This window comes from Corvus moneduloides, chromosome 22, assembly GCF_009650955.1.
Source record: "Corvus moneduloides isolate bCorMon1 chromosome 22, bCorMon1.pri, whole genome shotgun sequence".
Taxonomy (NCBI): Eukaryota; Metazoa; Chordata; class Aves; order Passeriformes; family Corvidae; genus Corvus; species Corvus moneduloides.
The window spans coordinates 6,928,933-6,956,666 of NC_045497.1; the positions used below are offsets into that span (position 1 = coordinate 6,928,933).

At 51.7% G+C, this 27,734-nt stretch overlaps 1 protein-coding gene across 3 annotated transcripts; it reads left to right on the forward strand.

The window, feature by feature from the left end:
* The first annotated feature begins 2,107 nt into the window (after positions 1-2,107).
* Positions 2,108-22,937, forward strand: WNT4 (Wnt family member 4). Of its 3 annotated transcripts, XR_004244189.1 has the most exons (8): positions 3,397-3,473; positions 3,609-3,704; positions 4,187-4,419; positions 13,410-13,645; positions 15,669-15,800; positions 16,169-16,311; positions 16,529-22,730; positions 22,833-22,937. XR_004244189.1 is itself a non-coding variant. In XM_032131695.1 (7 exons), exons 3-7 carry the CDS (start codon positions 4,292-4,294, stop codon positions 16,994-16,996), a joined length of 1,107 nt encoding a protein of 368 aa, XP_031987586.1. In that variant the 5' UTR covers positions 3,397-3,473; positions 3,609-3,704; positions 4,187-4,291; the 3' UTR covers positions 16,997-22,937. The 3 variants fall into 3 exon arrangements, 2 of the variants coding, with proteins under 2 accessions (XP_031987587.1, XP_031987586.1); XM_032131695.1 differs by having other exon boundaries at positions 16,529-22,937; XM_032131696.1 differs by lacking the exons at positions 3,397-3,473; positions 3,609-3,704; positions 4,187-4,419 and adding an exon at positions 2,108-2,345 and having other exon boundaries at positions 16,529-22,937.
* The last annotated feature ends 4,797 nt before the right edge of the window (positions 22,938-27,734 follow it).

The following is a 27,734-nucleotide window of genomic DNA, read 5'->3' on the forward strand; positions in this document are numbered from 1 at the left end:
GATGTGTCTGCATCTGCCTCCCCTCTGGCATGGGGATACCACTCATCACTCCATGGACACTCTAGTCCCAATGATCCCATGCTGTGACTGCTGCAATGGCCTGGCATTCATGTCCTCCTGCTGAGTAAGTCAGGATGGTCCCCTCTGTTCTACCTGCTACAATAGAGACAGGGCTTGAAGCTGCTGCAGAAGCAGGTGGGCAGGATCTACAACTCCTCGCCCAGGCCAAGAGAAGTCTCAAGAGGTCTTCCAGCTCATGTCAAGCACCCACTGCACCATCCTGCCACCACAGCTACCCCAAAAAGCCGCAGGGTGCCCTGAGCCTCTCCGCAGCACCGCCAGCCCTGGCACCAGGAGCATTTCAGCCAGGAGTGCTCCTTGGGCTGCAGATGTCCATGCCAGACAGGACCCCAGGTTCCATGCTCACCCTTCTGGCTTCTGCTGAACTCTCTGGTGTTTCTCCTTGGACGGGAATAACACGAGAGGCCCAAAAGTATGATATTCCCATGGACCCACATGGCTCCAGCCAGCCAGCCACAGTCCTCTACCCTCTCATACCCCTTAGCCTCTCAATTAGTTCTTGCCTTCCTGACAAATTCACTCAACACCCTGAGCAATTAGAAGCCAGAAGGCCTCAGCTTTGTCTCAAATGATGAGCCAGATTAATCAGCTCCAGTTGCACTGAATTACCCAGACAGGGCTCACAGCAACAACTTCCAATTCACCAGCAAAGCAGCCAGCATCCCGCTTTCACCCAGGGTAATCAGCAAGGATGTGAAAGCCAGATGAATGACTAGGTGAGGGTGGGCTGCCGCCTGTCAGGAGCTGGAATATAAGTCAAAGCACTTTGAAATTAAATCCTCACTTTGACAGGGAACTAATGCAGAGATTTTAAAGTAGGTGTAATAAAGTTAGACAGGCATATGTGCAGCCTAGCGCAAGTTGCCGTGCTTTGAATAAGTGTGCCCCAGCTACAGGGAAATGGAGTTGAAAAGACAAAGGGAATTTTGAATAGCTCCAAACCAGCTTGGCAAGATTTTAGAGATGGTAGCAAGAGGTTTTAGTAATGGACCTAAGTAACAACACTGTTGGGAGGAGATTTGGTGCACAGTTGTGGCTGCCTGGGATCTTGGATTTCACACCAAGCAGCTAGCTCATGTTGCTCCTGGCTTTAAATTAAGTCATTTGTGCCCATATGGATAGACAGAGGCATGGTGGATGGAGCAGAGATAGGGATCCCCACCACATCTCTTGGCCTCAGGGTGGGTAAGCCATGCTGTTAGGAGCTCCTGGAATTTCCCAAGAGTTGACTTTTCCAGAGGTGAGTTTAAGCCTTGATATCTGGTCAAGCATCACCCTCCATCTGCACATTCTAGAGCCTGCCACCAGCCGTTGTGGCTGGCAGCTCTCCACGGGGCAGCCCTTGCTGAGATGCCAAGGGCATTTGCAAACTTGTCCCTGTTCTGGCTCCAAATGCTGTTCTCCTGATAGAACCCCCAGAGAGATACCCCCAGACAGAACCCATCCAGACCCCGCTCCTGAGTTGCAAATTTTCAAATGCACTTTGGCATTTACAGTGAATCCTCAGAAACTGGGATCTGGGAAAACACTCCCAGTCAAAGGGGTGCTTGTTGAGGAAGGCAGCCTGGGCGATGCCAAGGCTCCTCCCAGCAACAGGGAAACTCCAGGCAGTGCCAGGACATCTCAGGGCTCTGCTTCTTCACAGCCACCAGGAAATTACCCCAAAAAACATCAAATGCGGAAACCCCCGCCCCTTCCCTCTGCGAGGTTCCCCTGTCTCTCCCCGCACCCACCGATCCCACCCGGAGGTGCCGCTCGGTGGGTGCGGCAGGAAGGGGGGGGGGAGGGGGGCGCCGGCGGATCCCCCGGCGGATCCCCCGCTGCCCTCCGCGTCGCCGTAAAAGTTCCCAATACCCTCCTTGCGGTCGGAGCCCCCACTGCCCTCTCCGCCGCCGGCCCGCCCCGGGGGTGTCCCCGGCAGCGGGTCCCGCCCAGGGAGCGGCGGAGCCGGGGCGGCCCCCGGGGCTGCCTCCGCCCCCGGCCCGCCTCCGGCCCCGCCGCTCCATCCCGGGACGGGTCGGCCGCCCTGACAGTCGGGCTCAGCGGCCGTCGCGGGAGCATCAGCTGGGCAGCGCCCGCCGCTCCTGCCCGCGCCCACCTGCGGCGGCGGCTGCCCCGGGCGCGGGGCGGCGGGGGCGCTGCCGCCGCCGCCGGCTCCGCGCAGTCTCACCCTGCCTGCCCTCCAGGATGAGCCCGGAGTATTCTCTGCGCTCCTTGCTGCTCATCATCCTCGCCACCTTCTCGGCCAACGCCAGCAACTGGCTGTGAGTAGCCGCGAGGCGAGAGGGGGAATACGGACACGCCGCCACTTGTTGGTAGCCCGGGGGGCGCGGAGCAGGTGCCTTGGGTTTGGGTAGCATCGGGGTGCGACCCCCCGCAGCGATGCTGCTCGGTCCCCGGCGGGGCATCGGGTGCCCGTCGCCATCGCGCCGGTCCCTTGTCCCCGCTGAACCTCGCCGCCGTGGCCATGGGGTTGCAGCCCTCATTCGCATGCAGGTGGGCGGCAGGGGATGCCGACTCTCCCCAGCCGCTCAGTGGCGGTGTATTATCGCGGCTGATGGGAATGGGGCTTGTTATCTAGCTCCCGTCCCATTTTTTGTCGTTAAGTTATGAATGCGGATCACGCCGAGATCACAGGCGGAGGTCGGGGCATGGGGTCGGAGCGAGGCCTGGGGGTTGGCGAGATGCCACGCGAGGGACAGCGGTCCAGGGGAGGATTTGGCAGAGCTGGGGTGGCCAAACGTGCTGGGCTTGGGGATCTGCAGCGAGCAGGGCTGCCCACGCCTCGGCCCCCCATTCCCGGTAGGAGGACGGGTGTCGGGGGGCTGTTGCACGCTGCAAAGGAGCCCGATGACATCGGGAACCCGCTGAACAAACACTGAAATAATGTGTAAGGTAAACAGGGACAGAAATCGTTCTGGAAAATTCCTACGTGTTTGCCAAGGCGGTGGGACTACTTTCTGCAGAGGACACCTCTCCTTCCCCCCCCTCCCCGGGGCGGAGGGGATGGAGCATGACAGCGCTTTCCCACCTAACTTTGAACGAAGGCATCGGTTCTTCCTAATAAATCTGTTTTGGTGGGAGATGGTGCTTCCCCTGCTCCCCGTGTTGCCGGCTGACGGGAACTAATTAGTTCCCGTGCACGCACCCAGCAGACCCGCTCTCCGGCTGGGAGCATGGGCCGCCTTCATGGATTTCTGTCGGCAGGGGCAGGTACACCACGCAGGATAGGGAGTTCCCGGGTGTGTCGGCATGAAAGATCCTGAGTGTCTTGTACTTTTCCCAACACAGGTGCTCAGGTGGGCACACATCACCGGTGCAAGGAGTCCTCTCTGCATCCAGATACGGCTCCTGCCTTTAGATTTTGAGTCGCTGGAGGCTGTGGGATGTAGGTGGGTTTTGGAGGATGCTCCTCAATGCCTGGGGAAAGCGGCAGGTCAGCGGCACTCTGAGTGTCCTGCCTGTGGGAAAAGGTGGCTGCCTAGGATGCGTTAGTGCTTAGTCCTTCTCCCCTCCTCCTTTGCCAGATGGAGAGACTTGTGTGCCACACGTCTTCAGCAACTGGTGGGTGGATCATAGCAGCTATCAAGGTGGTCTTTTTAACTGTCATGCTTCTGGTGAAGGTATATTGGGAACTGTGGGAGTGTTTTTCCCGCAGGAAGAAAGTCCTGCTGAGGAAGCTCTGTGAGATGATGGCAGATATCTGGAGAGGAGCAGCTTCGGCTGCCCTGGGACGGGCACGGGGGAAAGTAGGGATTTCATGAGTGAGGTCAGCAAGCTGCCCCGCACGGATGCGCAGAGGTGGGACTCCCCTCGGTCCCCGGCGCCGCACGCAGCTGGGATAGGATTTGGGAGGCGACGCGGAGGGGTGATTCGCCGCACTAGTCGGGGAGGGCTGTGTGCAGCCGTCCGTGCTGGCAGAGCAAGGGTGGGCGCGGGGGGCTCGGCAGCAGAGAGCGGAGGGCTCATTCCTGCCAACAGGGGAGGAAAAGCAGATACATTTCAGTGCGTTTGAAAGGAAGGGGGTCAGCTTTTTTTGATGTTGCAAATGTATCATGATAAAAGGATCGTCCTCCGCTCAGTGCTTTTTATTCTTTGCCTTTAGGATTAAGACAATTCCCATTGTTTATCTTCTCACATCAGAAACAAAGGCTGCCGGAGGCAATAAACAGAGTGAGAAGGATCCCAGGAGTTATCAGATATTCGAGGAATGAGTGTACCCCGTATGTCTTCACGTGTGTGGGCTCGGCATGCTCGGCGTTATCCCAGGGCACTGCCAGCTTGCACCCAGCACACGGGACGGATCCAGCCTCGCCAGGCACACGGTTCTGCACAGAGGTGTGTGCACTGAATGGCAGCGCACAGTGGAGTTTGCTTTTCCAGAAACCTGCTGGATTAGTGATTAAGCTCAGTTGTGAGCTTTTTTTTTCCCCCCTAAAGCTCTAAAGCTTCTTTCAACCTGTACAGACTCGCATTCCCCCAGCGCTTTGGAGAGATGCCGCTTGCAACACTTGATCTAAGTGTTTCTGTAAGCCTGGCTTTGTGGGAGAAGCGCTCATTTTGGCCATGCGATAGTGTCTGCTGAGCTGCCCCGTCCAGTATAAAAAGGAGATGGTGTAGGGATCTCTCAAAGGGATCACTCTGCTACAGTGGCCATTGAGCTGGAAGGGATTTCCCAAATCTTTTCATTAAACAAACCAAGCTGCTTTCTCCCTGGTTAGGAAGCAAACCTCAGGTGCGTTTTCTCAGTGTCTTGAGTTTGGGGAGTTGCTGCTTGGCTTGTTGCCTATCCAGAAAGCCTCTTTTCTCCAAATCTGAAGAGATGCTCTGTTCCCACTTCTTGTGAAAGCCTCAGGCTTGCTCTTCCTTCTGCATTTGGAGGCTCAGATTTGCCTCCTGCCTCTTCAGGCACAGATTTGTAAATTAAATAAAGGGCTGTAGACAGAGCCTTTTACATCTCTCTAGCTGTGCACAGGAAGGTCCATCTGGCTTCTACTTTATCTCTGAAGGAGCCCAGGGACATGCTTTATACAGGGGAAGCAGATGAGTTACTTTTCAAAGTAACTTGTACTTTGTAGACTCTTGAACCCACATGTGCAGTGATGTGGTTGAATTTGGAAGCAAGGCCTCTTCTGCTCCAAACCCATCCTGATGCTGAGGGTGTTTCATAGAAAGTTCCAGCCAAACAACCATCATTCCGCAGCTGGAATAGGAGTGCCAGGCTCTGGTTTCAGTCCAGTTGTTTAGTTAGTTATTCATTTATTTACCTATTTTGGAGAGAAGGAGGTCCATATGAAAACATGGACTAGAGAATGTGCAAAGTGGGTTGTGGATGTAAGTATCCACTAACTGCGTGAGGCACTGGGGCCCACTGCCTTGCTCTCTAGCTGTTCAGAGGGTTTGAATGATGAGAGAACAGAAACAGAAAACATCAGATACGACAGGGGAGGGTCCTGTAGGGGTGAGACCCCTGGTTATCAAACTATCTGGGAATCGTTACAGCCTCTCTCCATTTTCTTGCAGCTAAAACTGGCTCTGGAGGAGGCTCCCCATATGGTCTGAGATGTGGTTATGCCATTGCAGAGCATGGTGTACCACCAGCAACTCTGTCTATCCATCCTTTACAGGGATTTCACATTTCCATCTGTGCTTGGGACTTGGCTTAAAGGGCCAGGAGCACAGATGGGCTTTTAAAACCTTAAAAAAAAATTAATTTGAGTGCTCTGGGAAAGCTTGAAGACATTGTGAGGGTCCTAGCAAGCCTGGCTAAGCAACTGCTCTCTAACCACTTTCGAGGGCTGGTGAGGAAGGGATAAAAGGAGTTTGGAGTTCCCTGGCCTCCTTTCATCTGAACATCACAAGGTGCTTTGCAAACGGGCCCAAATTCTTTGTGCCCATCTCTGCCAGCTTAGGAGTGAGGATGTTGCAAGAGCAGGCGGAATGCTCATTTTGTTTGGGTCATTATGCAGTGCAGAGGATTTGAGAGGAAGCATGCCTGGGTCCTGCATTTGCATCCTTCTGGTTTTAAACCAGGCTTTATTTTTTTAAGGTGAGTCTCCACAGCTTTGATAGTGGGGAGAAATCACTTCACCTGGAGCCTGGCTTGGTTTAATTTTGTACAAGATTCTTTGCATGGTCATTGCAATGCTCCCGTCTTCCACCTGGTGAGGAACTGGTCCAGCATTTTCCCATCAGGTGCTGTGCTGCCATGGCACAGATTTGGCAGGTGCAGCTGACTCTAATGCAGAGTTGCTCCTGCTAAGCTCCACTCCCCTCTCCATGCTCCTGGTTTTTGCTGTGAGGACAGTGTCAGGAAGGTTCCCCAGTCACATCTGTCCCAGCAGCCAGGGTGGTAGGTTGCACCATTTGGGTTTGATGAGGAATTTCCTTACTTTAAGGGATGCTGTGGGTTGGACAAGTGGCTCTCCACTTCTGGGATGCTCAGGGCTCCCTTGCATTGCTCTGTCAGATCAACAAGGTTGGTGCATGAACCCATGGTACCCATTCCCAAGGCTGTGGGGTGGGAAATTGAAACTGCTGTAAATATATTTTAATTTTTATTTATTTGTAAATCTTGCCACTTCTGACAAAACCAGCTAATTTTAACTCAGCAATGAACACGGGCTGGCTGTGGGTTGCACTCTGCAGATTGCACTCAGGTCCTGGCACTGGACTTCCAAACAAGTTTGGCTTGTCTCTGAGCAATGGTCTTGTCTGGCAGACACCCATCAGGGCTGTGTTTTCCAGGGTGTTAGGAGGGCCCCGTGCTCTCTGACTCCTCAGTGGTGATGGGCATTTCTGTCCTTTCCTAAGAAAGCCTCAAATAAAGTTACACCCCAGTCGTTCACTGCAGAACCTGACTCTAGGGAGGATGGACAAGAGGGAGATAAAACCACTCTGCATCCCAGACTGTGAAGAACTGGATGAGCTCCAAATATGAGCAACAGCAAGAGGCAGGTTTCTTTTTTGCAGTGCCTTGATGTGACTCCATGAATCAGAACTGGACTTTTGCACTGACACAAAAAAGTGTTTATGTGACTCTGCTGAGAGCTACTGTCCACTTGATTAATTAATTCATCTTTGTAGATGTAGAGAAATGCATTACAGCCACTTTCTTAAAATGATGAAATTGCTGAGCAGTCCTGGAGGTTAACAGTTTCTACGAGATTCTTCTGTATTTCCTTACAAGTGCAACGACACTAGCTCTAACAATAGCTGGTGATTTTTTCTTAAAGGTTGAAAGCCTTGTGAATCCACAAACTTTCAGTCATCCAAGGCTGCTTGAATGTCAGACTCTGCTCTGGATACTCAGTGCAGGTAACCTCTGCCTTGCCCACCCCAGGGTGTCTGTCCCAACATCTGTGGGTGACCCCTGGCAGCATCCTCCAGGCTCTCTTGGAGCTGCTGCCATGGGCTGTTGCACTTCACAGCCAGGAAGGTGCCGTGCAGGATCTGACTGGCTCAGCAGAACTGGAGCCAGTATTGTGCTTTCATGAAATTACCTGGGGGAAAGTAATCAGTTGAGTCTCTTGGCCGATGTTGGGTGAGATCAAACTAATCCTGTAGAAGGCTTTTTTTGCCACGTATTTGCAAATTCTGATCGAAACTTAAAACTCATCAGATTTTCTGCAACCAAGTCTAGCCTGAAGCACTGCAGGAGTTGGCCTGCACTTGCCTCCTCTTGCAACAAGGCCTTGGTGTTGTACCTGAGTCCAGGAGTAGCTTCTATTGGCTTGTAAAGGAAGTAAAGGATATTTCCTACACATTCAAAGCAGATTTCCAAAATGGATGCTGTTCAGGCTCTTTCCAGCTTCCATCCTGCTCATCCCCATTACAAAGTGGAGATTTTGCCCCCACATGCTCAGAAAGCAAAAAAGCAGCACTGGCTCAGGACCAGCAGCTGGCCATCTCACTGTCCCCAAATACTTGTGATGGGGGAGGCAAGCCACCACCAGTGGCTGGGGCTGGGGCATTGCTGGGTGCACATGGTGTTAGGTGCAGGGTCTAAGGGATGGGGAACAGGATTGGAGGTGTAGTCTCACCCTCGAGCTGAGGGGTAGAAGTGTAAGGCGTAGCAATGCCTCCTCCTGGGTGACTCTTTTGGCAGCTGTTAATTGGAGATGAAAAGTAGGTGTGAAAAGCAGGTTTCAGCAAAGAGATGGTGCTCTAACTGTGACAGGAAGGACTGAGGCAGACAGCTGTATTTCTTCCAAGAAAGAGGTCAGACAGGTTCTCAGATGATGACTTTGTAAATCATAGTTTACACTTAGAAAGGCAGGATGTCTAATCCCAGGAGGGAGATGCTCGGTCCCTGGGAGGGCCAAGTCCTGCTACAGAGCCAGCAGCTGGACAAGAGCAACCTTGCAGGTCTCCCACAAATCCTGACAGGAACATGCCCAAGCTGACAGACTTGAAGAACCATGGATGTGGTGGGCCCAACCAGCCTGGTGCTGTTGGCACAGGGAGAGTGGCACTAAGCCCAATATGGGACACTATGAGAAATCTTGGGAGCTCTCTGGCCTGCCTGGAGCATCATCTGACATGCCAGCCTGAGGCATCTTTCCATGGCTTCACTCACCCTGCTTGGTAGGGGAAAGCAACAAGGCAAAGGTAAAACACTTCTCCATATCTGCAGGACGGCTCCTTGCAAGGAGCCGTAACTCTGATCAGTACCTCTCCCTGCATGCATCTGTCTAGCTATGCAGACAGACAGATGCATGCAGGGATGCATGGGGTTTTTCCATGAGTTTTTCACATTATAAACAAGCCTTTAGTTCTTCCCCAGAAGAAACTTGCCTACACAAGCAGTTGCAATCCTTAGGACAATCTCGAGTCACTGCTGACTGTCCCTGCAGCCTCAGTAAGCATGGAGATGTGCTTGCTGACCCCTCCACAATCTGGGGGGTGTTTGCTGCCTTTCAAACAGGAGCAGAGCTGAATCATCTTCACAATTTAAGGCTTGGACAAGCCTTTTGTGGCCTTGGCCATTCAACCCTGGGGGAAGGTTGAATATTTGCTGAGCAGGGTGAAGCTTGTGAGCCTGATTTCAGAAGATCTATTGCGTGGTTTATCAGGGATGCCATTGGCCTGGGTCTGAAAGTTCTCATCTTCAGGAAAATATTCCTGAAATGAGACAATACAAAGAGTTCTCACACTTGAAACTCATTTGCTTGAATAAAAGAAACACCAGAGATCTCTGCTTTCTACAAGACATCTGCTGCATCTTCTCTGACCCACCTCAACTGAGTATTTGTCAATGACTGAAATTTCCACACCTTTCCATAGCAGGGAATCTCTCCTCCTAGTTCAATCTGCCAGCTGCTGTGGCTCTTTCAATGTCTCCTTGTCATTTCACCCATTATTCTTCCTCCTGAAAGTATTATCATAATTTTTATTTAAGCAGGGCTTTCTGACATCCCCCACCTTTCCAAAGCTCCCTGGATTTGAGATTTACTTATTTTCCATCTTGCAGAGTGAATCAGCTGCAGCTGCTTAAATTATGGGGCTTCAATCCTCATCTCAATACTGTGGATGGGAAAAAAGGAAGGGCTTTCTGTCAGTTTTCTCTTAGATCAATGACTCTTCAGAGGGAGGCTGTTCTGCAAGTGACTTGCCTGGATTTAAAGGCAGGAGAAAAGAAACATACAAGGCCATGATGAAGCAAGGAGACAGAACTTGAAAAAACGGTGTGGGCAGCAGCTCTCCTCTTGAAACATTCTTTGCCCAGTCTTGGAAAAGGAAGAAAATACACCATTATTTGGGCTTTTTTTCCACAAGCAGGGCTGTTTTGAGGCTGCATGTGAGACTTAAATTATAAGCATAATAAGCATAGCAATCGAGATGTGATATCACAATGGAGATCTGCATGGAGACTTTGCAGAGGGCAGGAGCTGTTTGTTGCATTCCTCCTGCTGTGCCCGTCTAGCTTTCTGTGCAGGTAGACAAAGGCTTTGGCTGTGGATTCTACCACTTCAGCCCAGGAAAACAAAGTTTGGATGAAGTTCTTGTTAAGGACCAAGCAAAGCGCTAGAGCCAGGTTTCCATGGGGACCGTGGGATGCTGCAGATGGGTTTGGTTCCTGACAGCCCTGGTGCTCCATAGCCCTGAGAAACATGAGATGGAAGCATCTCCAAGTGCTGATGAGGGCGGAGCATGTTTCCTAGCTCTTACCTCACTCTTCATCTGCCCCAGAGAGGGGAAGGGGATAAGATGTTCCTACCTGGTGCTCCTGAATGTGGTGTGATGAGATGCCATATGAGAGCCTCAAAGCTGAGGTCCTTCAGCAAAGGTCCTTCCTTAAATCCTTGCCTCAACCTCTGGATCCATCCTGAACGAGGGATCAGGATGGGAGCTTCCTCCCCCATCGAAAACCATGTCTTTTGGAAAGCAGAGATGGTTCTCCTGGACCGGTAACAAACTGATAGCATGATGGGGCCACAGCATTTTAGGCACAGTTGCCTCCATCTCCACAGAGGGGCTGCCAAACATAGGCTGAGGAGGGGTGATGGGACACAGGACCTGTCAAGGGGGAGAGAGGCCAGAGCACTGTTCTGGATAGTTTCATCCTACTTGTCTGCCTTGCAAAACAAATTACCAGATCTGTTCTTGGAGAGCTGTACCTATTTTTGAAGCATCCTTGGCCTTTGTTTTATCATCCCAAACAGCATCAAATGTGAGTTGGGAAAGCACCTTATCAGGTGCATCTCCTTGGAAAAGCTTGAAAGGCTCTTGTCACACTTTCCTTTATGCGTGCTTTGAATTTATTACTCCATATTGCCCAGAGAATCTCAAGCTGGGAAATATGTAAGAAAAGAAGATGATGCCCCATCCTGAGCAGAGCTGATACTAATGTGGCTCCTACACCTATGTCACAGAACTCTTCTGCCTGTGTCTGCACTCAAAGCAGGCACTGACTCATCTGTAGGACCAGTCTCACAGCTTTGAAGGAGATGCTTCCCTGGCATGATAAATGCTGCTAGAGTTGCTGGCAGAGGGGGAAGCCAAATCAGCACAAGGGGTTAGTACTGGAGGTAGATTCTGATTTTCTTGGCTTCCAGGCCCAAAGCTCTTCTATAACCCACATTGTCTTGGGCTGGATCTTACCACTCTGCTGCATCATCTTTCCCATGCCCAAGCTGGAATGATGGCTGGACCTGGGAGGAGACAGCTGTTACGGGCACTCTGTGTGTGCTCAGCATTCAGCATCCTCAAAGCTCCTGGAGGTGGTTTGGTGCCTTCACCCCACATCAGCTAAGTACAGCAAGATGTGAGAACAGCAGTTGTTGCACTCCATGTCTGGGATGGCAGCACAGGGTCAGGGACACCCATGTGCATGGTGTGGGGGCCAGCAGAAAGGTGACAGTCTTGAGTTTGGCCATGGTGGGTTTTTCAAGCCACCCATGTGCATCAGGTCCTGTCCTCTGCAAACAGGGCTGTCCCCTTGGAGGAACAGGATGCCTTGGGCAAAGATGATTTGCTGGTATAAAGGCTCTAAGAGCACTTGGCTCTGAAACCCCAGCAGCCTGCTGCTTCCCACTGTTGGAGAAGCTTTGCCTCCATGATCACAATCAGGGAAAACTGAATACTTTTGACATCTCACCATGCAGATTCCCCATGAACTCCATGAGCCAAGACAGCTTTCTCCCTGGCTCCCATGGCCCCCCAGTTGTGAGCATGAAACCAAGCTGCTGAATAATTCTGCTGATGCACAGAAGAGAAAATCCTGTTCTCTCCTCCTGGGGCAGACTGGCAAGGTTAATGGGAGGAAGAGGCTGTGACAACCTATTTTGTGGCTGAAGTCAGCAGATCTGGCTCCTGGGACACATGGGAACAGGCAGGGAGCAGGAGCCACTTTTGCACAGTCACTTCTCAGAGGCAAGCAGGGCTTCAAAAGAAAAATCCTTAGCAGGATGTTGCAACTTGGGAGGAGGAGTTAAAAAAACAAGCAAACAAAAAAACCCACAAGTTCTGTATGGCTGGGAAATGCAGTCAAGGCATGAAGTTTCCAAAAAGCTCACTACTTACATCTCTTGGTGCAGACAAGGTAGCAGCATGAGACAACACTGACAATTCCCAAGGACACTAAAGCTCAGTGTGGTCAGTGGATGGATGGCTGCAAGTGTGAGTTACACCTGTCCTGTGCAGGGGACCTCCACAGCAGGTCAGGGCTCCACCATGGAGGTGTCATCTAAAGTGGCTGCCAGCAGCCACAGGAAGGAGGGGGTCTCATATACACACCTGCCAGCACAGTCACTAATAATTGTAGAGGATATTAGATTATCACACAGCCCTGTTGGAAAATCTGACTGGGTCTATCTTAAGCTCCTTCTGTGATCCAGAGGTTGGGGCAGGAGGATGGAACTGGGAAACGGGCAAGCATGGACACCATGCCCACAACACAACAAGGGGTGGGAGGCTGAGTTACTGGGATGTGCAGCAGGAACCATCATGCCCACACACTGGACAAGGAAATGCTGAGAGTTTTTGAGGTGCTTGGTCTTAAAGGTGCTTGCTCCCTCATTCCTCTAATGCTGACACCCAAGAGCAGCTCTGTGACTCTTTCTGCTGAACATGGCGCTATGGAAAGCAGAACACATGGTCCCCTCCACACAGGACCAGTCTTTTCCAGATCATCTAAGACCTCACGGCTCTATTCACAAGTTGGGCTGGTGGAGAAGGTGCCCAGTCTGTGCAATTTTGCCCCAGCAGGCTCCTGATTCTGCTTCCCTCCTTCAAGCCCTGCTTGAATCCCAAGTGACAGGAAACCTGGCAGCTCCCAGAGGCCATCCTTGCCTGGGATGGGGGAGCTAAAAGCAGCCTCCAGGAGGGAAGTGGTTTGAAGGGCAATGTTTGCCGGTGATGAACACACAGCCATGCTGTGGGAGCACTGTGGCAGATGGAGCTGGCAGCCAAGTGCCTGTCCTGCTTGTTTTGGCTGACTTCGGAGACCTCTGGCTTTTCCTAGTAGCACTTGGATATGCCGGTACTCAGGAGACCTGACCAGGAACATTCAGACAACACTGAAAATATCTTCCTTGCCTGCAACAGAGGCAAAGGGGAGCCAACAGCTGGACTCCCTGAGAGACAGGGACTAGGCTGCAGAGGGATGGTGGTTTTGCTTGGGCTTGTTCTCTGTCAGCCAAAAATGCATCTTGTGGAGCCACTGCTATGGTACATTTATAGGTACCCCAGATGGGCAGCAGGTCTCAGCTATGGAGGGAATAAGAGGTTCAGTCTCCTTGCTTTCTGCAAGGCTGAACATGGGCCCCAGCTGAATATGGGCTCTCCTAGCCCTTGCCTCCTAACCCGTTGTGCTGGTGTCATGGCAGGTACCTGGCAAAGCTGTCTTCAGTGGGGAGCATCTCCGAGGAGGAGACCTGCGAGAAGCTGAAGGGCTTGATCCAGCGCCAGGTGCAGATGTGTAAGAGGAACCTGGAGGTGATGGACTCGGTGCGACGCGGAGCCCAGCTGGCCATCGAGGAGTGCCAGTACCAGTTCCGCAACCGCCGCTGGAACTGCTCCACACTAGACACCCTGCCTGTCTTCGGCAAAGTGGTGACACAAGGTGAGCTGGAAGGACGTGTGTCTGGGGTGATGCTACTGGGGGAATGGCTATAAAAGCAGTCTGGTGGACTGCAGGTGGTAGGATTTTGCCTTCTTGCCCCAAACCGGTGGCTGGGGAGGGTCAGGAAGGGCGTATCCAGTGTTGGATCTTGGGGCAGATGGGTCCCTGTGCACTTCAGCAGGGCTCTTCTCACTATGTTGGGTACAATATATCCAGACTCCTGCTGCTCCTCAGCTCTCCTGAACCTTTTTCACACGCATTGACAAGGACATGCCAAGTTTGAAAAGAGGTCCTAAAGTCACCCTGTGGTCTCATCTCTTCCCCACCAAGCCCAGGAGCTCCACTCCACAAAGCCATTTACTCAGTCTCTTTCTGGGTAGTGCTGAAGTGGTGGCTACTGCCAGGCTGGCATGTGGCCGCTCTTGAGCAGAGCATCAATGGGCACCATCAGGAGGATGGCTCAGTGCCACCTGGCATGGGAAGAACTCGTGGCAGCATCATTGCCCACCACCAGCCTTCAGGGCTGGGTATGGCCAGGGCAGCCCCCAGCCCCTCTGATCCCAGCTGCACCCCAACTTCCCAGCACAGGACTGTAATCAAACCAGAGCACTGGAGTGAGGATACAGAGGGGAAAACCCCTCTGCAACCCCTTAAGATCACTGAAGCATCCCTTACCTCCCCTCAGGTGCTATCTCTGAGGCACTATCTCACCTCCTATCCCAGGACCCCTAGACCGAAGCATCCTCCCGGCTCCTTATTTGACTTTCCTCTCCTCAATGCAGGGGTGAAGATCTCTTCTTGTGAAGGTTCAGGGACTGGAAATACCAGAAATACCAGAAACTAAAAGTCGTCTCTTTTTAGGCAGCCACAGCACAAACCGACCAACATGATCCTACTATTAGCCTCGATTAACTTGGAGGCGGTTCAGTCCCCACACTGGCTGGGTCCTCCCCAGCCACTGCCAGCTGGGCCACCAAAGTCTGGGATGCGACCACCAAAGTAGCTGCCCTCTCTCTGACCGGCAAGCTGGGTGATGCCTGCTCACAAGCCATCCCCCCTCTGCACCAAGCATGGGACCACCCCAAATGTCAGCCCTCCTTGCTTAGAACTGGAGGGTTTGTGTCCTCAACCAGCCTTGGAGGACAGTGGGGATTTGTGTGTTGCTAGAGCTGATACCTGCCCCTGCTACCCTGTGTGTTCACACCCAGGGATCTGTCCAACTTCTCAAACACGCTTTTCCCAACCATGTGGCACCACATAGGTACCTGACACAAGAACTGGGACTGGACTGCACCCTGGACACCAGTGGGGTTTTGTGAGGTGCTTTGGGAGCAGAACAGGGTTTTGCAGAGTAGTTTGGGAGGCGTTGGGAGCTACAGGACCCTGTGAAAGAGGATGGCAAGGATCTGCACCTGCAGGGAATGTTCCTGGACACGGAAAGCAGACAGGTGTTTTGGATGCAGGAAGGATTCCATGGCAGAGGTGCCCTGCAAGCACAAGGCAAGACAGTCTTCCATATAAGCGCTGGAGAGCTCTGCCCGCATTGGCAGTGCAGCCTCTGTCTCTCCTATTGCCAGGTTTTATCATTCACCCATCATTCATGTTTTTAATATTGTGGGGCAGTTCCCAGCTTATTCACTATTGCAAGAATGGGCCCTCACTGCTGCAAAACATCTCCCAGCAACCAGGGGTCTCTGATGAGTCAGGTTCAGCCTTGACACTAAGCAAACAGCATCCCTGGAGGTGGGGACAATGAGGGTTCTGCATGGGCTGTCTCATCTTAGGAGGAAGTGACAGAGCAAAGGGTTTAGCCTGATAGCTCTGTATAGCGAGAGCCATCTTTCAGACCAGCTTTTCAGGGGGGTTTATGTGCCACACCAGTGTTAAGAGGGGAGAGGAGAAGAGACACACATGGCAGGCCACCAAGGGCCTTTGGCCACCGGGCTACATCCCCTCCAGAATTCCCGCTCGTGTTGCCTCGGACTTGCTGCCACATTTCCCACCATGGTTTGTGCCATTTCAGGGACGCGGGAGGCAGCGTTCGTCTATGCCATCTCTTCGGCAGGGGTGGCCTTTGCCGTGACCCGCGCCTGCAGCAGTGGTGAGCTGGACAAGTGTGGATGTGACCGCACAGTGCAGGGGGGCAGCCCACAGGGTGAGTGTCTGAACAGGGAGCAGCTGCAGCTGCCTGGGGACGCGAAGTAGCCAAAATACCTGCAATTCAAACCCACTCTCTGGAGCCATCCAGAAAGGAGGGAAAAGTTTAAAAAAACAAAACTCTGGTTAGTCCACATGAGTGCCTCAAAAAGGCACCTGGGTGCATAACCCACAGGACAGAAAGCATCTTGTCCATGTGTCCCCCAGGGCCACACTCCCTAGCTTCCCTAATTCCCCATGCGGCCCAGACTACTAGGCAGCAAGACAGAGAGGGGGCAGGCCAGCTGGATTTTAGGAAGAGCAGGGCTGGAGAGTGCAAGCACTACAGGGTGGCAGTACCTGTCTCATCTGTGCTCTCTGCCTCAGGCTTCCAGTGGTCGGGCTGCTCCGATAACATCGCCTATGGCGTGGCCTTCTCACAGTCCTTCGTCGACATCCGCGAGAGGAGCAAAGGGGCCTCTTCCAACAGAGCGTTAATGAACCTCCACAACAACGAGGCAGGGAGGAAGGTAATGGCAAGGAGGAAACGTAGGCAGTTGGTGCGGCTCTTCAGCATCCCACCCAGGCTCTGCAGCCACAGCTTGAGCCATTTGGGCTTCTTTTAATCCCATACCCACCCAGCAGTGTTTTCTGCACAGCCCTCCCAGGCCCCATCCATTGCACCCTCCCTGCTGTGTCCATCCCATGCTGACCATCCCATCTTGTTCCTTGTGTCTGTTCCTCCAGGCAATCCTGAACAACATGCGGGTGGAATGTAAGTGTCACGGTGTGTCAGGCTCGTGCGAGTTCAAGACATGCTGGAAAGCCATGCCCCCCTTCCGCAAAGTGGGCAACATCCTGAAGGAGAAATTTGATGGTGCCACAGAGGTTGAACAGAGCGAGATTGGATCCACCAAAGTGCTGGTGCCCAAAAACTCCCAGTTCAAGCCCCACACAGACGAGGACCTCGTCTACCTAGACTCCAGTCCTGACTTCTGTGACCACGACCTCAAGAATGGGGTCCTGGGCACCAGTGGGCGGCAGTGCAATAAGACCTCCAAGGCCATTGATGGCTGCGAGCTGATGTGCTGTGGCCGTGGCTTTCACACGGACGAAGTGGAGGTTGTGGAAAGGTGCAGCTGCAAATTCCACTGGTGCTGCTCTGTCAAGTGCAAACCCTGCCATCGGGTGGTGGAGATCCACACGTGCCGGTGATGCACGGGGGAGAGCACCCACCTGTATCCTCTTTAACTGACCCTGCTTCTCCCTTGCCCCACAGCCAGGACTGAGGAAGTGACCCAGATGCTGCAGGGAGAGCACACCTCTTTACAGAGACAGAACCACAGAGAAAAACAGAGTTTAAAGAAAAAAATATTTAAAGTTTAAAAAAACTGATCATTGTTGGCTTTTTAAAATTTTGTTTTGTCTGCTTTGCTGTATTTCTTGCTGAAGCCAGAACCCCTTAGTGTCCTGTGCCAGCAGACACATTTGCTCTCTGGCTGGCTGGGGACCTGTGTGGTGCCAGCTCCTGTTGGATGGGCTCCTGCTGCCTCTGGAGCGCTGCAGATAAGAAGTGTTTAAGACAAGGGTAATGAAGCATTTGAAATCTTCTATCACAGTTATTTTTGTTTGTTTAAGGCACATGCTGAGCATCTTGGACCACCACTGCCCTGGCTAAGCCTCAGGAAGGGAAGGAGCACAGCCAGCCTGTGCAGCCAGGTGCATGGCAAGGGACAGGCAGGTGGTGACAAGGGTGGCACTGTCCTCCAAGAGTTAAGTTCCATGTGGAGCCCAGCAAGGGTGATCAGTTTATGAGGGAAATGTGGGACACTTCTGCACCTCCTTGTTGTGGGATGCTCAAAGGCCTCCTGGGCAATGGATGGGTTTTGGAGCAGCTCTAGGGGCTGCTCTGATTTACAGAAGTTCCTCAGTGGCTGCCTAGGGCTACTGGGGGACACAATGGTCCCACCATGCTCCCTTTCCCTCATCTCTTCTCCAGTACCTGGTTCCACTGGAGACAGCAAAGGGCAGTGACACCTGCAATCCACTGACTCTTAATGGAGTTGGGAGCTGATGGGAGAAAATCCAAATTGATTTCTTTCCTTCTGTCCCATAATTGCCCCCACCTTGCATGCATCCCACAACAGGTCTCCTCTCCCACAACAGGTCTCCTCTTTCTCCTCCACATGCCTGTTCTCCTCACTCAGGAAGGCACTTGGGGACAGTCACCATCCTGCTGAATGCTGAGAAAAGCAAAAGTACACAGTGGAGCAATTGTTGGGGGTGGAGGAATGCTGGTGTTCTGCCGCTATCGCTGTCTCACCCTTAGGAAGACACGAAAGAAGGACTCAGCCAGAGGGATGCCGCCATGTGTGCCTGGTCACAGAAATTTAGTGCAGCAGGGCCCCAGCTGTCCTGTCTTGCTCCCTGGGACACTGCCATGAGGATAAGGTGCTGTCCTGCCTACTCTGTCTTCCCTCTGCCTAGGACTGGCTTAGTGCAGAGTCCTTGCTGTTGGGCTGCAGTACGAAATATTTGGAGAACTAATAAGCAGAGGGGCACTGCGAGGGGAGGTGGAAAGTGAACCAATTCCTCTCTTCCTCACTCAGTGGTCTATGAGTCAAGAAGTAAAAGGGAGGCAGAGAAAAACCTCAAAATGGCACCTTAAGCCAACAGGCGAGGAGTCAGCATTGCTGAGCCCTCCTGTGTAGGAGGGAGCTCTCTGCATGGTCCAGGAAAGCCCAGAGCTGTGGCCCTCACCCTCCCAGCTGAAGGAGGGGGTTCCTGCAAAACCTGCAGTCTTGTTTTTCTTCCTTGAGGGGGGAAAGGTTGGGGGAATGCACAGACGTATGTGAAATCCCATCTGTGCCATGGCAGTGATGGGCTGGAGGAAAGCCTGTGGTCGCTGGAAGATCTCCAGACACCATCTGCTGACAACTGACTTGAAGCAGTGCAGGGCAAGGGAAGTTTGCATCAGGGTAACCCCCAGCGCACCCCAGCTGCCTCCCTCCTGCCTGCTCAGCACCAGCTCCAATAAACCTCCAGCAAAATGTGCCACGTGATGGGGAGGGACACCCTAGGTAGGCCCTGAGGTAGAGCACCGTGGGTTGATCCATTTCAGTGCAAATGAGAGATCTGCACACCAGGGCAGGGTTTGCCTCTCTCAGTTGGCCAAGGGTGCAGCATTAAATCCCAGGGGGGCAATCTAAGCTTTGCCTGCCCTGGTTCCATCTCCAGCCCCCCCAAGGCTGCAAATCCTCAAATACCTTAGAGACTATTATTCCTCTTCCCAGCTCATGCAGAGGAGGTCACAAACCTCAGGCCATTGGCCAAGTCTTCTACTCCTTGTCCATCTAGGATGAGGGCCAAAGCCGAACAAGACAATCCAAATCAGCATGGAGATTAATGTCTACACATGGGATTTTTTCAAGCTGCAATGAAAGCTAAGCCCTGCAAGTGCCACCCAGGGATAGTTTGGCTCTGCAGCACCCTGGCTCTTCTCATAACTGTAAATTTCAACACCAGAGGGGGGGTTAGAAATGCATTTTCATATTTACTTTGTCTATTAAATAATGAGTTTGTGCTGAACAAGCCATGGGGTTTTCCTGTCCTGTAATCATCTCCACTGGTCAGTGTAAAACCATAACGTGCTGCAAACCCCTCATGGTTGCTGGTCTCCTCCCAAGAGTCCTTAGCTGGTAAGAGAGGTGCCTACATTGTGCCTCCGGACAATGCAAAGGGAACACTAAAGCTCTCTTTGTCCCTCCTCCAGTCTCTCCTCAGGAGATGCTGGTGTTTGGACCACAGGCTGCATCCCTGCTTTCCCATCAGTGGAAGCACAGCTTGTTTCACAAGCCTTAACCACTTGACACACCACTGGCTTAAGAGGCAACTTATTTTAGATTTCAGTAAGTCTCTGACTTCCTCCTGTAAAGAGGGCATCAATATCCATCTGCTTAGAACAGTGCTCCTCTGCCCTGTCCACAGCCAAGGAGCCACAGCTACCTTGTGTGCTGCTGGAAGCATCCTGCCAGTGGGTTCAACGTGCATTTGAGCTGGGAAGGGGCAAGAACTGCCCCTAGATGCCAAGTCAGGGACCTGCTGACTTTTACCTCCATCCCTGTCCTGCGGTGTGCTGGATTTGGAGGGGATGCAGTGCCAGCTACCGAGGTACGCTCCAAGCTGCCCACAGCCAGTGCATTTTGCTTGTCCCTTTTCCTTCCTCCAAGTCGGGATTATTGGCTGCATCCTTTTCACACTCCCCTACAATCTGGAGCTTCTTGCTTCAGCAGGGGTTGCTGCTGGGTCCAGCTGTACACTCTGCCTTGTCTCTTTTCTTTAGCTGTAGCTCTCCATTTGTGTGCTCTCAAAGCTCACCTTTCCATAGGCCCATGGTAAAACCACTGTCTTCTCTCCCTTCAGCCTCTCTGGTGGCAGGGGTTGAGGGGTATTTTGTTACGTTTAACTTGTTGCAGAAAGAGGATGGTAGGATGGGAGAAAATGATGCCTGAGCCTCCCAAAAATCCTTACTTCCCACAGCTCCTCTCTTCCCCTGGTGGATCCCACTCCTCCAGTACTTCTTTTCCCCACTCCAGCAGCAGCCTCAGGTGAGGAACTGTTTCCAGTGAAAAAAAAAAAAAGATGCCTCATTCTTCTGCTGAAACAAGGTGAAGGGAGACACTGGCTTTTCTGTGACCATAGACAGAGCAAGGTGTTTGTATTCCCCTCTTCCAATGCCTCCCACCTGCTCTGCCTGTCCCCTGCATCCCACATACATCAGACCACATCACACTATGCCTTTCCCCATCACTGCATCCTGTCACATGCTCGGCCCCATTCCAGCCCTACAGGCCCAGAACTAGGTCCTCATCCTCAGCCCCCCAACACCTTCTCCTTAGTAAGCTCATCCCTCCTTTGAGACCTCACAGGCTGACATCTCCACCCAGCCTCTTGCCCTCATAAACTTTGCTGGATGTCCCACTTGCCAACTTGAGATCATCATGGCAAAAATAGGATTCAGCTCCAAGTCCTCTCCACCCTGCTCCGATGGGTAAATCCATTATTTTTTTCCCATTCCCCAAACTCCCAACTTTACCACCATGTTCTGCTTCTTCTGTTTTCTTCACCTTTTCTACTGGAAAATCCACCTGTGTGTCAGGTACCTTCAGCTTCAGCTATTTCAAGCTCTGGGCTTCACATTTCCCAACTCTCTATCCCAGATCCAAGCACGGCACAGCCAAGCACATGGGCAGAGCTGGTATTTCTCTCCAGCTGTTTCGACCACATCACCCTCATGCCCTTTACTGGCCATGGACACTTCCCTCACTCCCAACTATCTCATTCTCCCTCCCTGGGCATGTTCAGCCTCACCCACTGCTCCTTGCAAAGCAATTAAATCACCGTGGGTGACATTAATGATGCTGACGGAGCGTAAGTTAGCACTCACATCCTTTCCTTCCCTCATACCATCAGTGAACATTACAGCAAATCCCTTTGCATATTCCTTCAGCAATGAGCACAGTAATTCTCCTGTATCTCCTTCTCTCCCTTTATCCATGAGTTTACCAGCTGGCTGTAGGGAAGCAAGGTGATGGAGACAGCAGGAAAGAAGAGTCTAGGACCACCAAAGAGTAATACTTCAAGGACAGAATGGTGTATTACTGCATGGGGAGGTGAAAAAGAGGATCAGTCCTCCTTAGAGCTGCCACACCACAGTAATTGGGAATGATGGGCCTCATGTCAGTCTGGCACAGGAGAACCCACGCTGGGGTGACCATCACTTCCACCTGCACTTGCTGAAGATGTCAGTGCCTTGGCCAAGCAGAGTGTCCTTCAGCAGCACAAGGCTGCAGCACAAGGCCATGCTGAAGGACGGACACCCAGCAGAGCAGAGCCTTTGACAGCAGCATGATACCATGACGGCAGGAGGGCGCCCAGCCAGCGCTCCTCAGAGAGGCCTCCCGACCCTGACTGCCAAAATCCTGCTTTAAGCACAAGAAAATAAATTGTGCAACTTGCCTTGGACTGAATTGTAACACTCAGTGCGGGTGGAGGGGAGAAAGGGGCAGGAGCTGGGCTGAGGATCGGGCCTTGCATCACAGCATTTAGGCTGGACCACAGTAACACCTGGTGCTTGAGCAGCACCTGCACCAGACTCTGCCCTTCTCATCCCTCACAGGTATGCCCAGGAAGTTTCTGCAGCCACCAAGCCACCAAGCTCCTACTCAGGGAGCCAGAGATGCAGCCACATGCAAGCCTCATTCTTGTGCCTGTGCTCAGTCCTCAGGAGCTACAATCTCTCCAGACCCAGCAACACATTCCTTCTCCCATCCCAGATCTGACCGTCAGTATTTCCTCAAGTGCATGTGCAAGGAGTGTTGCCTGGGTGAGCTCCATACCACTGTGGATCCCCAAACTGCTGTGGCAGTGCCTCAACACTAGATGTTTGGTCCAAAGCAGCTAAATGATCCACCAGGATCCTCTCATTCCAGCTCTTCATCACCACATGTGAAAGCACAAATTGCAAGCCTTAATTAGAATCATTTGCTCAGCAGTGCAAAAAAATAACCCACCCCAAACCCCTCAGTGGCTGTTGAGCCTACTTGTCCCTCTCAGCTCTGGTCTAGGACAGTTGTTGCATTATCACAGCTTTGTTCCTGTAATTTACATGGGCAGACAGTGATGGGACCATGGGAAACAATTTTAAACTAAAAGAGGAGGGATTTAGATTGGATGTTAGGAAGAAATTCTTTACCCCAGAGGGTTGTGAGGCTACTACAGCAAGGCTTAATAAGAAGTGGTTGGAAAATGTAATGGCCTGTCTCTTCAGGTGTCACAGCCTCCTGAGCTGGGGGTAGCCAAACTCAGTCCGTGAAAAGGTCTCACCACCACCTCAAGCCCTTTCCAAAGGAAGACTATCAAGCAGCGTGGCAAAGCAGGCAACCAGCAGGTAGGTAATCTGCCTTCACCAGTGACTGTACTGTAGTATAGGAACTGAAACTATGATGGCTGGTCACCTCTCGCCTGTCTTATCATCCCCGGGTGCCCACAGGTGACCTCATAGAGGTACATGAAGCACTGCCAGAACTATGCACCTACTGCTTGCTCACCAAGTCAGAGCTCAACGGACTGTGACTTCTTCCCTACAGCATAATCTGAGAAGCCATCAGCTTCTCCAGCTCCCATCCTTTGGTCTGCAAGATGATTTTAACTACCTGCATGTACATCATTGTTTTGCTGGTTCAGAAACAAGAGATGCACAACCCCACCACATGTCAAGGAACTGTCAGAAAAATTGCTGTGGCCAGGAAAGGATGTTAGAACCAGAAGTGCTCCTGCATCTTCCCTCATATCTACAGCTTCCACCAAAGACACCCAGGAGAGCAGCACCTGACAGCATCAAATTTATAGGCTCAGAGTCTCTACTTTCTTGAAGGAGAGGAAGATGGTGTATAGAAGTTTATCAGAAAATAGCTCTTGAACCCAAGAATTAGGACTTTCTAAAGGGAGTTTTCAGGCTGCTTCTGAAAAAAGAGAGTCCAGGCGTCCTGTTGTACTGCAGAATTGCTTGTTGAGCTACTGTCCAGGGAAGAAGTTGTGCAGAAAATTAAATGTAGAAGGGTTATAGAGGCCTTCAAACTTGGCTGTAAAACAAGATGTCCAAGAATGACCACAGAAATACAGAATACGTTCAGAGCAGTGCAGAGGGTCAAGGCACTGGTTACTATGTAGCTTAATTTGAAGGGTGAAAAAACATGGAATTCTGGGGGGGGGTGTGGGGGAAACATCGGTATTCATGTGGCATCTCAGAATTACCAGGGGTAACAGATTTTGCATAGACAAGCTCCATGAGGCCAATACAAAGTGATGGTCTGCCTGCAGCCACTTTCAAGGAATCCATGAACATCACAGAATCACAGAATCGCAGTGTGGTTTGGGCTGGAAGGGACCTTAAAGCTCACCTCATTCCACCCCCTGCCATGGGCAGGGACACCTTCCACTAGACCAGGTAGTTCCAAGCCCCGTCCAACCTGGCCTTGAACATTTCCAGGGATGGGGCAGCCACAGCTTTTCTGAACAACCACTGCAGAACAGTGACACTCTCAAGGGGCCTGGGACCACAAGGGATGAGTGGGACAGACCAGACCCCCAGGATGCTGTGAAGAAAAGTGAACTTTGAGATGATCATGGGGGAAGGCAGAACAACCAAAGTGAAGAAGCAACAGTGGAAGCCCTGTAGATAGCTCCTCTGGGACCTGTACTCTAGGGTGAGTACTCTGCTACCTGGCCAGCTGAAAAACATGCAACCATTTAATTTCCATCAATTAACCCAGCACATCTGGGAGGGCCTTAGAGCTGAGTTAGATGCAAATTAAATCAGTCCTTTGTGACTTTTTTTTCTCAATAAAGTCACTTTGTCATCTCAATTTTCAATGTGACACATCTAGGAAATGTCAGGCTGGTAAGAAATGCTACTGGGATTATGGTGACATTGGAGCCCCCACTCTGGGGCACCTGCAGGTTCAGGAAGTCAAGGCATCAATTACACATTGCCCTTAGACTTTTTCCTTTACCTTCTCTTGGTTAGAGAAGGCTGGTGTCTATCACTGTACCTGCAAACTCCACAAAGGTTGGAGCACAGTCCTGGTCTCCTTGGTGAGTGCCAAAAGGCACAGAAACCATGGTAAGAGAAGGCATTTATGGAATGGGAAAGCATCTTCCAATGCCAAGGTGTGAGAGAGCTGCCATCCAAGGGCTTTGTCAGATGAAGGTGCTGGAGGCAACAACATACCATTTAGGGGAGCAGAAGTCAGGATGAAGATGTGGCTGAGGAGGCAAACAGATTTCAGAGCTATCCAGGCAGAAGACACCAGGCAGAGGCAATGGTGGAGATGTTGCCACTTCCCCAAGCATTCTCTGAGTTTCTCAGCCAGCATGAGCTGGAAACGTCCCAGAACCAAGCAAACAGCCCAGGAGACATTGATCTCTGGGCTAGTGAGGATGGTGCCTGGAGAGCAGGTGAAGACAAGGTTGTAGAAACCAATTAAGAGTGAGGGCAGTGGGATAAATCTATTTGAAATCTCCCTGCATGGCTCTGCCACAGTTTAAGAGCAGCCTTTTGGAAGTGCCCAAGATCTCCTAGCAGAGCAGTTTCCCAGCTGAATCCCATGCATCTTCCCATGGTGCTAAGTCCCATTCGCCCACATGCTTCCCCATGAAGAAAACCTCCTAGTGCTATGGAGGTAAGAGCAGAAGAACCCGGTTGGGCAGATGGAGAGCAGCTGTTTCATCACTGCTGAAGAAGTGCTCAGCCCACTGGAGATTTGGGGGAAACCCAATTCTGCCATGGGGCTGAGCACTTACAGCACACTGAGGAGGAAGCGAAGGATGCAGCACTCAGTCAGGAACAGCACTGGGTGTTCCACAGATCATCTGAGCAAAAGGGCCGTTCAGGGGCGTTCTGAGCACAGTAACAGACTCTGCACATGTTTTTCCAGCCCAACCCAGCTCAGGAGGGTCTGTTCTGCACCCTGATACAGCAGAGGCCCTGATCTTAACTCTGAAAGTATAATAAAAATCCCCTCTAATAGAAAAATGCACAATGGTCCTAATGATACCAAGCCCTTTTTATTTCCTTTGCAGTAACCAATGGGAAAACCACCTCAAGCTGCTTTTGTCCCATCCTATTTCTGTCTCCATCTCTCATTTCCTTCTATCCAATATTACCTTCCAAATTCCTACTCTGATCCTTGGATAATTCAAACATATTGCATTGCTTTACAAACTGTGTTATTTTATCCTTTTCACCTGCCACTTTTCTTTTAGATAAACACTCATAACTCGCAACACATCACTTTAACTCTTTGATTGTCACTGGAAATTGAACCAGCTGAGACCTTCACTGGGGAAATTCTTTCTTCTCCTTTTCTTCTCTGTTTTGTGTGTTAAGCCAAGCAAAATCTCACCTGCCTTAGCACTGTATTCGGATCATTTTACTTAAGCTCTGCCTAATAGTTTTACCAACTTCTGGCCCTATTGTATTTGTCTAGGCCTCACTTGTGGTGTAAAGCTGTCTTAATCACAGCTCCTTGTTGAGACCCACTTATTTCTTGCCCCAACCATCACTTCTCAGGATGTGAAGGCCCTGAACTGTGCACAGGATACAAGATTCAGATACATGCACACGCCCAGCACCTCACAACAGTTTGCCGTCCCAATGCAGTGAGCATGGACAGCATCATGAGCAGGAGCTGAGCAAAACACTCCCAAATGAGGAGCATTTTCCTGATGCTCCTCCCATACCACTGCCATCACCCAAAGTCCAGGCCTGCCTCGTCCTCACTGTTGGGTCTGAGCTCAAAGCTGCTCCAGCAACACATCTTACAAATCAGCAGAGTCCAGGCAAGCCAGAAACAAGCCTTGGTGGACCTGGAGAACAAAAAACACAGTATGCAAAGGGAAAAAGTTGCAAGCTACAGTTCCCCTACAAACAAAAATCAGGAGCATTTCACTCCTCATTCTTACATCCATCACCCAGGGATCCCTGTTCAGTACCTTGGGCTTAGTTGTGCCTGCACTCCTCAAGACCCAGATCTACCTCCTGTAAGCATGGGATTAGCTAAATCATCTCAAATCCTTCAAAACATCTAATCCACTCAGTCTTCCCAACCTTAATCTGTTTTGCTTCCCCTAACTTCCTTCAGGACACAGGATTAAAGTGGGGTTTTGGTGGAGTTTGCTAAAGCAGGGTTTTGCTTTTGCCTGCGAAACATCCTGCTGGATATCCTGCTTTGGCCAAGTGCTACTCACTGCTGGGCCACTGCAGCCAGCAGACTGGTCCTCCACCTTGCACACACACTACTACCGTGTCCTCAGTTCCAAGGGGCTACAGAAACATGTCATGTACAAGGCAGGTGAGGTGGTGTGGAGAGGAGTGACTCGAGCCCATCTTTTCCGCTCCCATGAGAAGATATCTCCCGGTATCTATCAGTGGATGCTGTCACCTTCTTCCAGGGCCACGCTCACCAATCTTTGGTCACCATTTTGAAAAAAAAGGGCCACAGCATGGAGGTCTTGGGAGGTCCCACACTAACCACAGACCTCCTGGCCTGAGCACTTTGCCATGAAGCCCACGTATTGCATCTCCTCCTCACCAGCACCACTCCAAACCAGATCTCAGGAGTGGGACCAGATGGACTACAGCTCTGCCATGAGGGATGGCTGTGTGGAAACAGCTCACAAATCAGGGGCGATCCCACAGCCCTCTGAAAACTGCTGCTGGCTGCTTTGCCATGGGCCTCAAAAGGCTACCAGGAGGTGCCTGGGTTAACAGGGCTGCTCCACTGAGATCCTCCAGCTCAGTCGGGGTCACAGCCAATCTGTGTCGCAATGCCTCTGTGAGTCATCTGTTTCCTTCCAGTCACTGAAAATGGCCTCAAAGTTTGTACAGATGGTGCTTAATCTCCATTTGGACAATAGGTGTTTGGGCTTTTAAAGGACAATTACTGAAGGAAAGCAGGGGCAGGGACAGAAGGGTGGGAGAGGGCACAGGCAGGATGCAGGCCAGTAGAGCAGCAAGCAATGCAGGGCTAGGCATCCAGCAGGGGTGAAGCCACAGGATAGGGCATCCTGGTTTAGCCCACAGAGGCTCAAAGCAACAGTCAGTGCTAAATCTCAGAGGTATGAGGACCAAGGGACCCTGTCCACCCAAGACCTGAGTCTGTCTGGGGTTTTCAGTCCTTGACCTGGCACAGAGCCCTCTCCCTGCACATTGCCCTGGGTTCAACATGTTTTGGGTCAGCAGCATGAGCATGGCTGCATGAAAGATGGTGGCACGGTTGGTGGCCTCTTCCCAAGGCCAGGATAGCACCTGGTAGCACCTCCTCCTGCCTTAGATGCCACCCAGCTCTGGGAAAGGACATCCCCTCCCACCAGGATGGACAGCTGATGCTAC

What these genes read in the sequence shown, in the direction of transcription:
- WNT4 (XM_032131695.1), top strand. Translation starts at nt 4,292, where the DNA reads ATGAGTGTACCCCGTATGTCTTCACGTGTGTGGGCTCGGCATGCTCGG. An exon ending in CGGCAAAGTGGTGACACAAG is followed by an intron (nt 13,646 to 15,668) that starts GTGAGCTGGAAG and finishes GTGCCATTTCAG; the next exon opens with GGACGCGGGAGGCAGCGTTC. An exon ending in ACAACGAGGCAGGGAGGAAG is followed by an intron (nt 16,312 to 16,528) that starts GTAATGGCAAGG and finishes CTGTTCCTCCAG; the next exon opens with GCAATCCTGAACAACATGCG.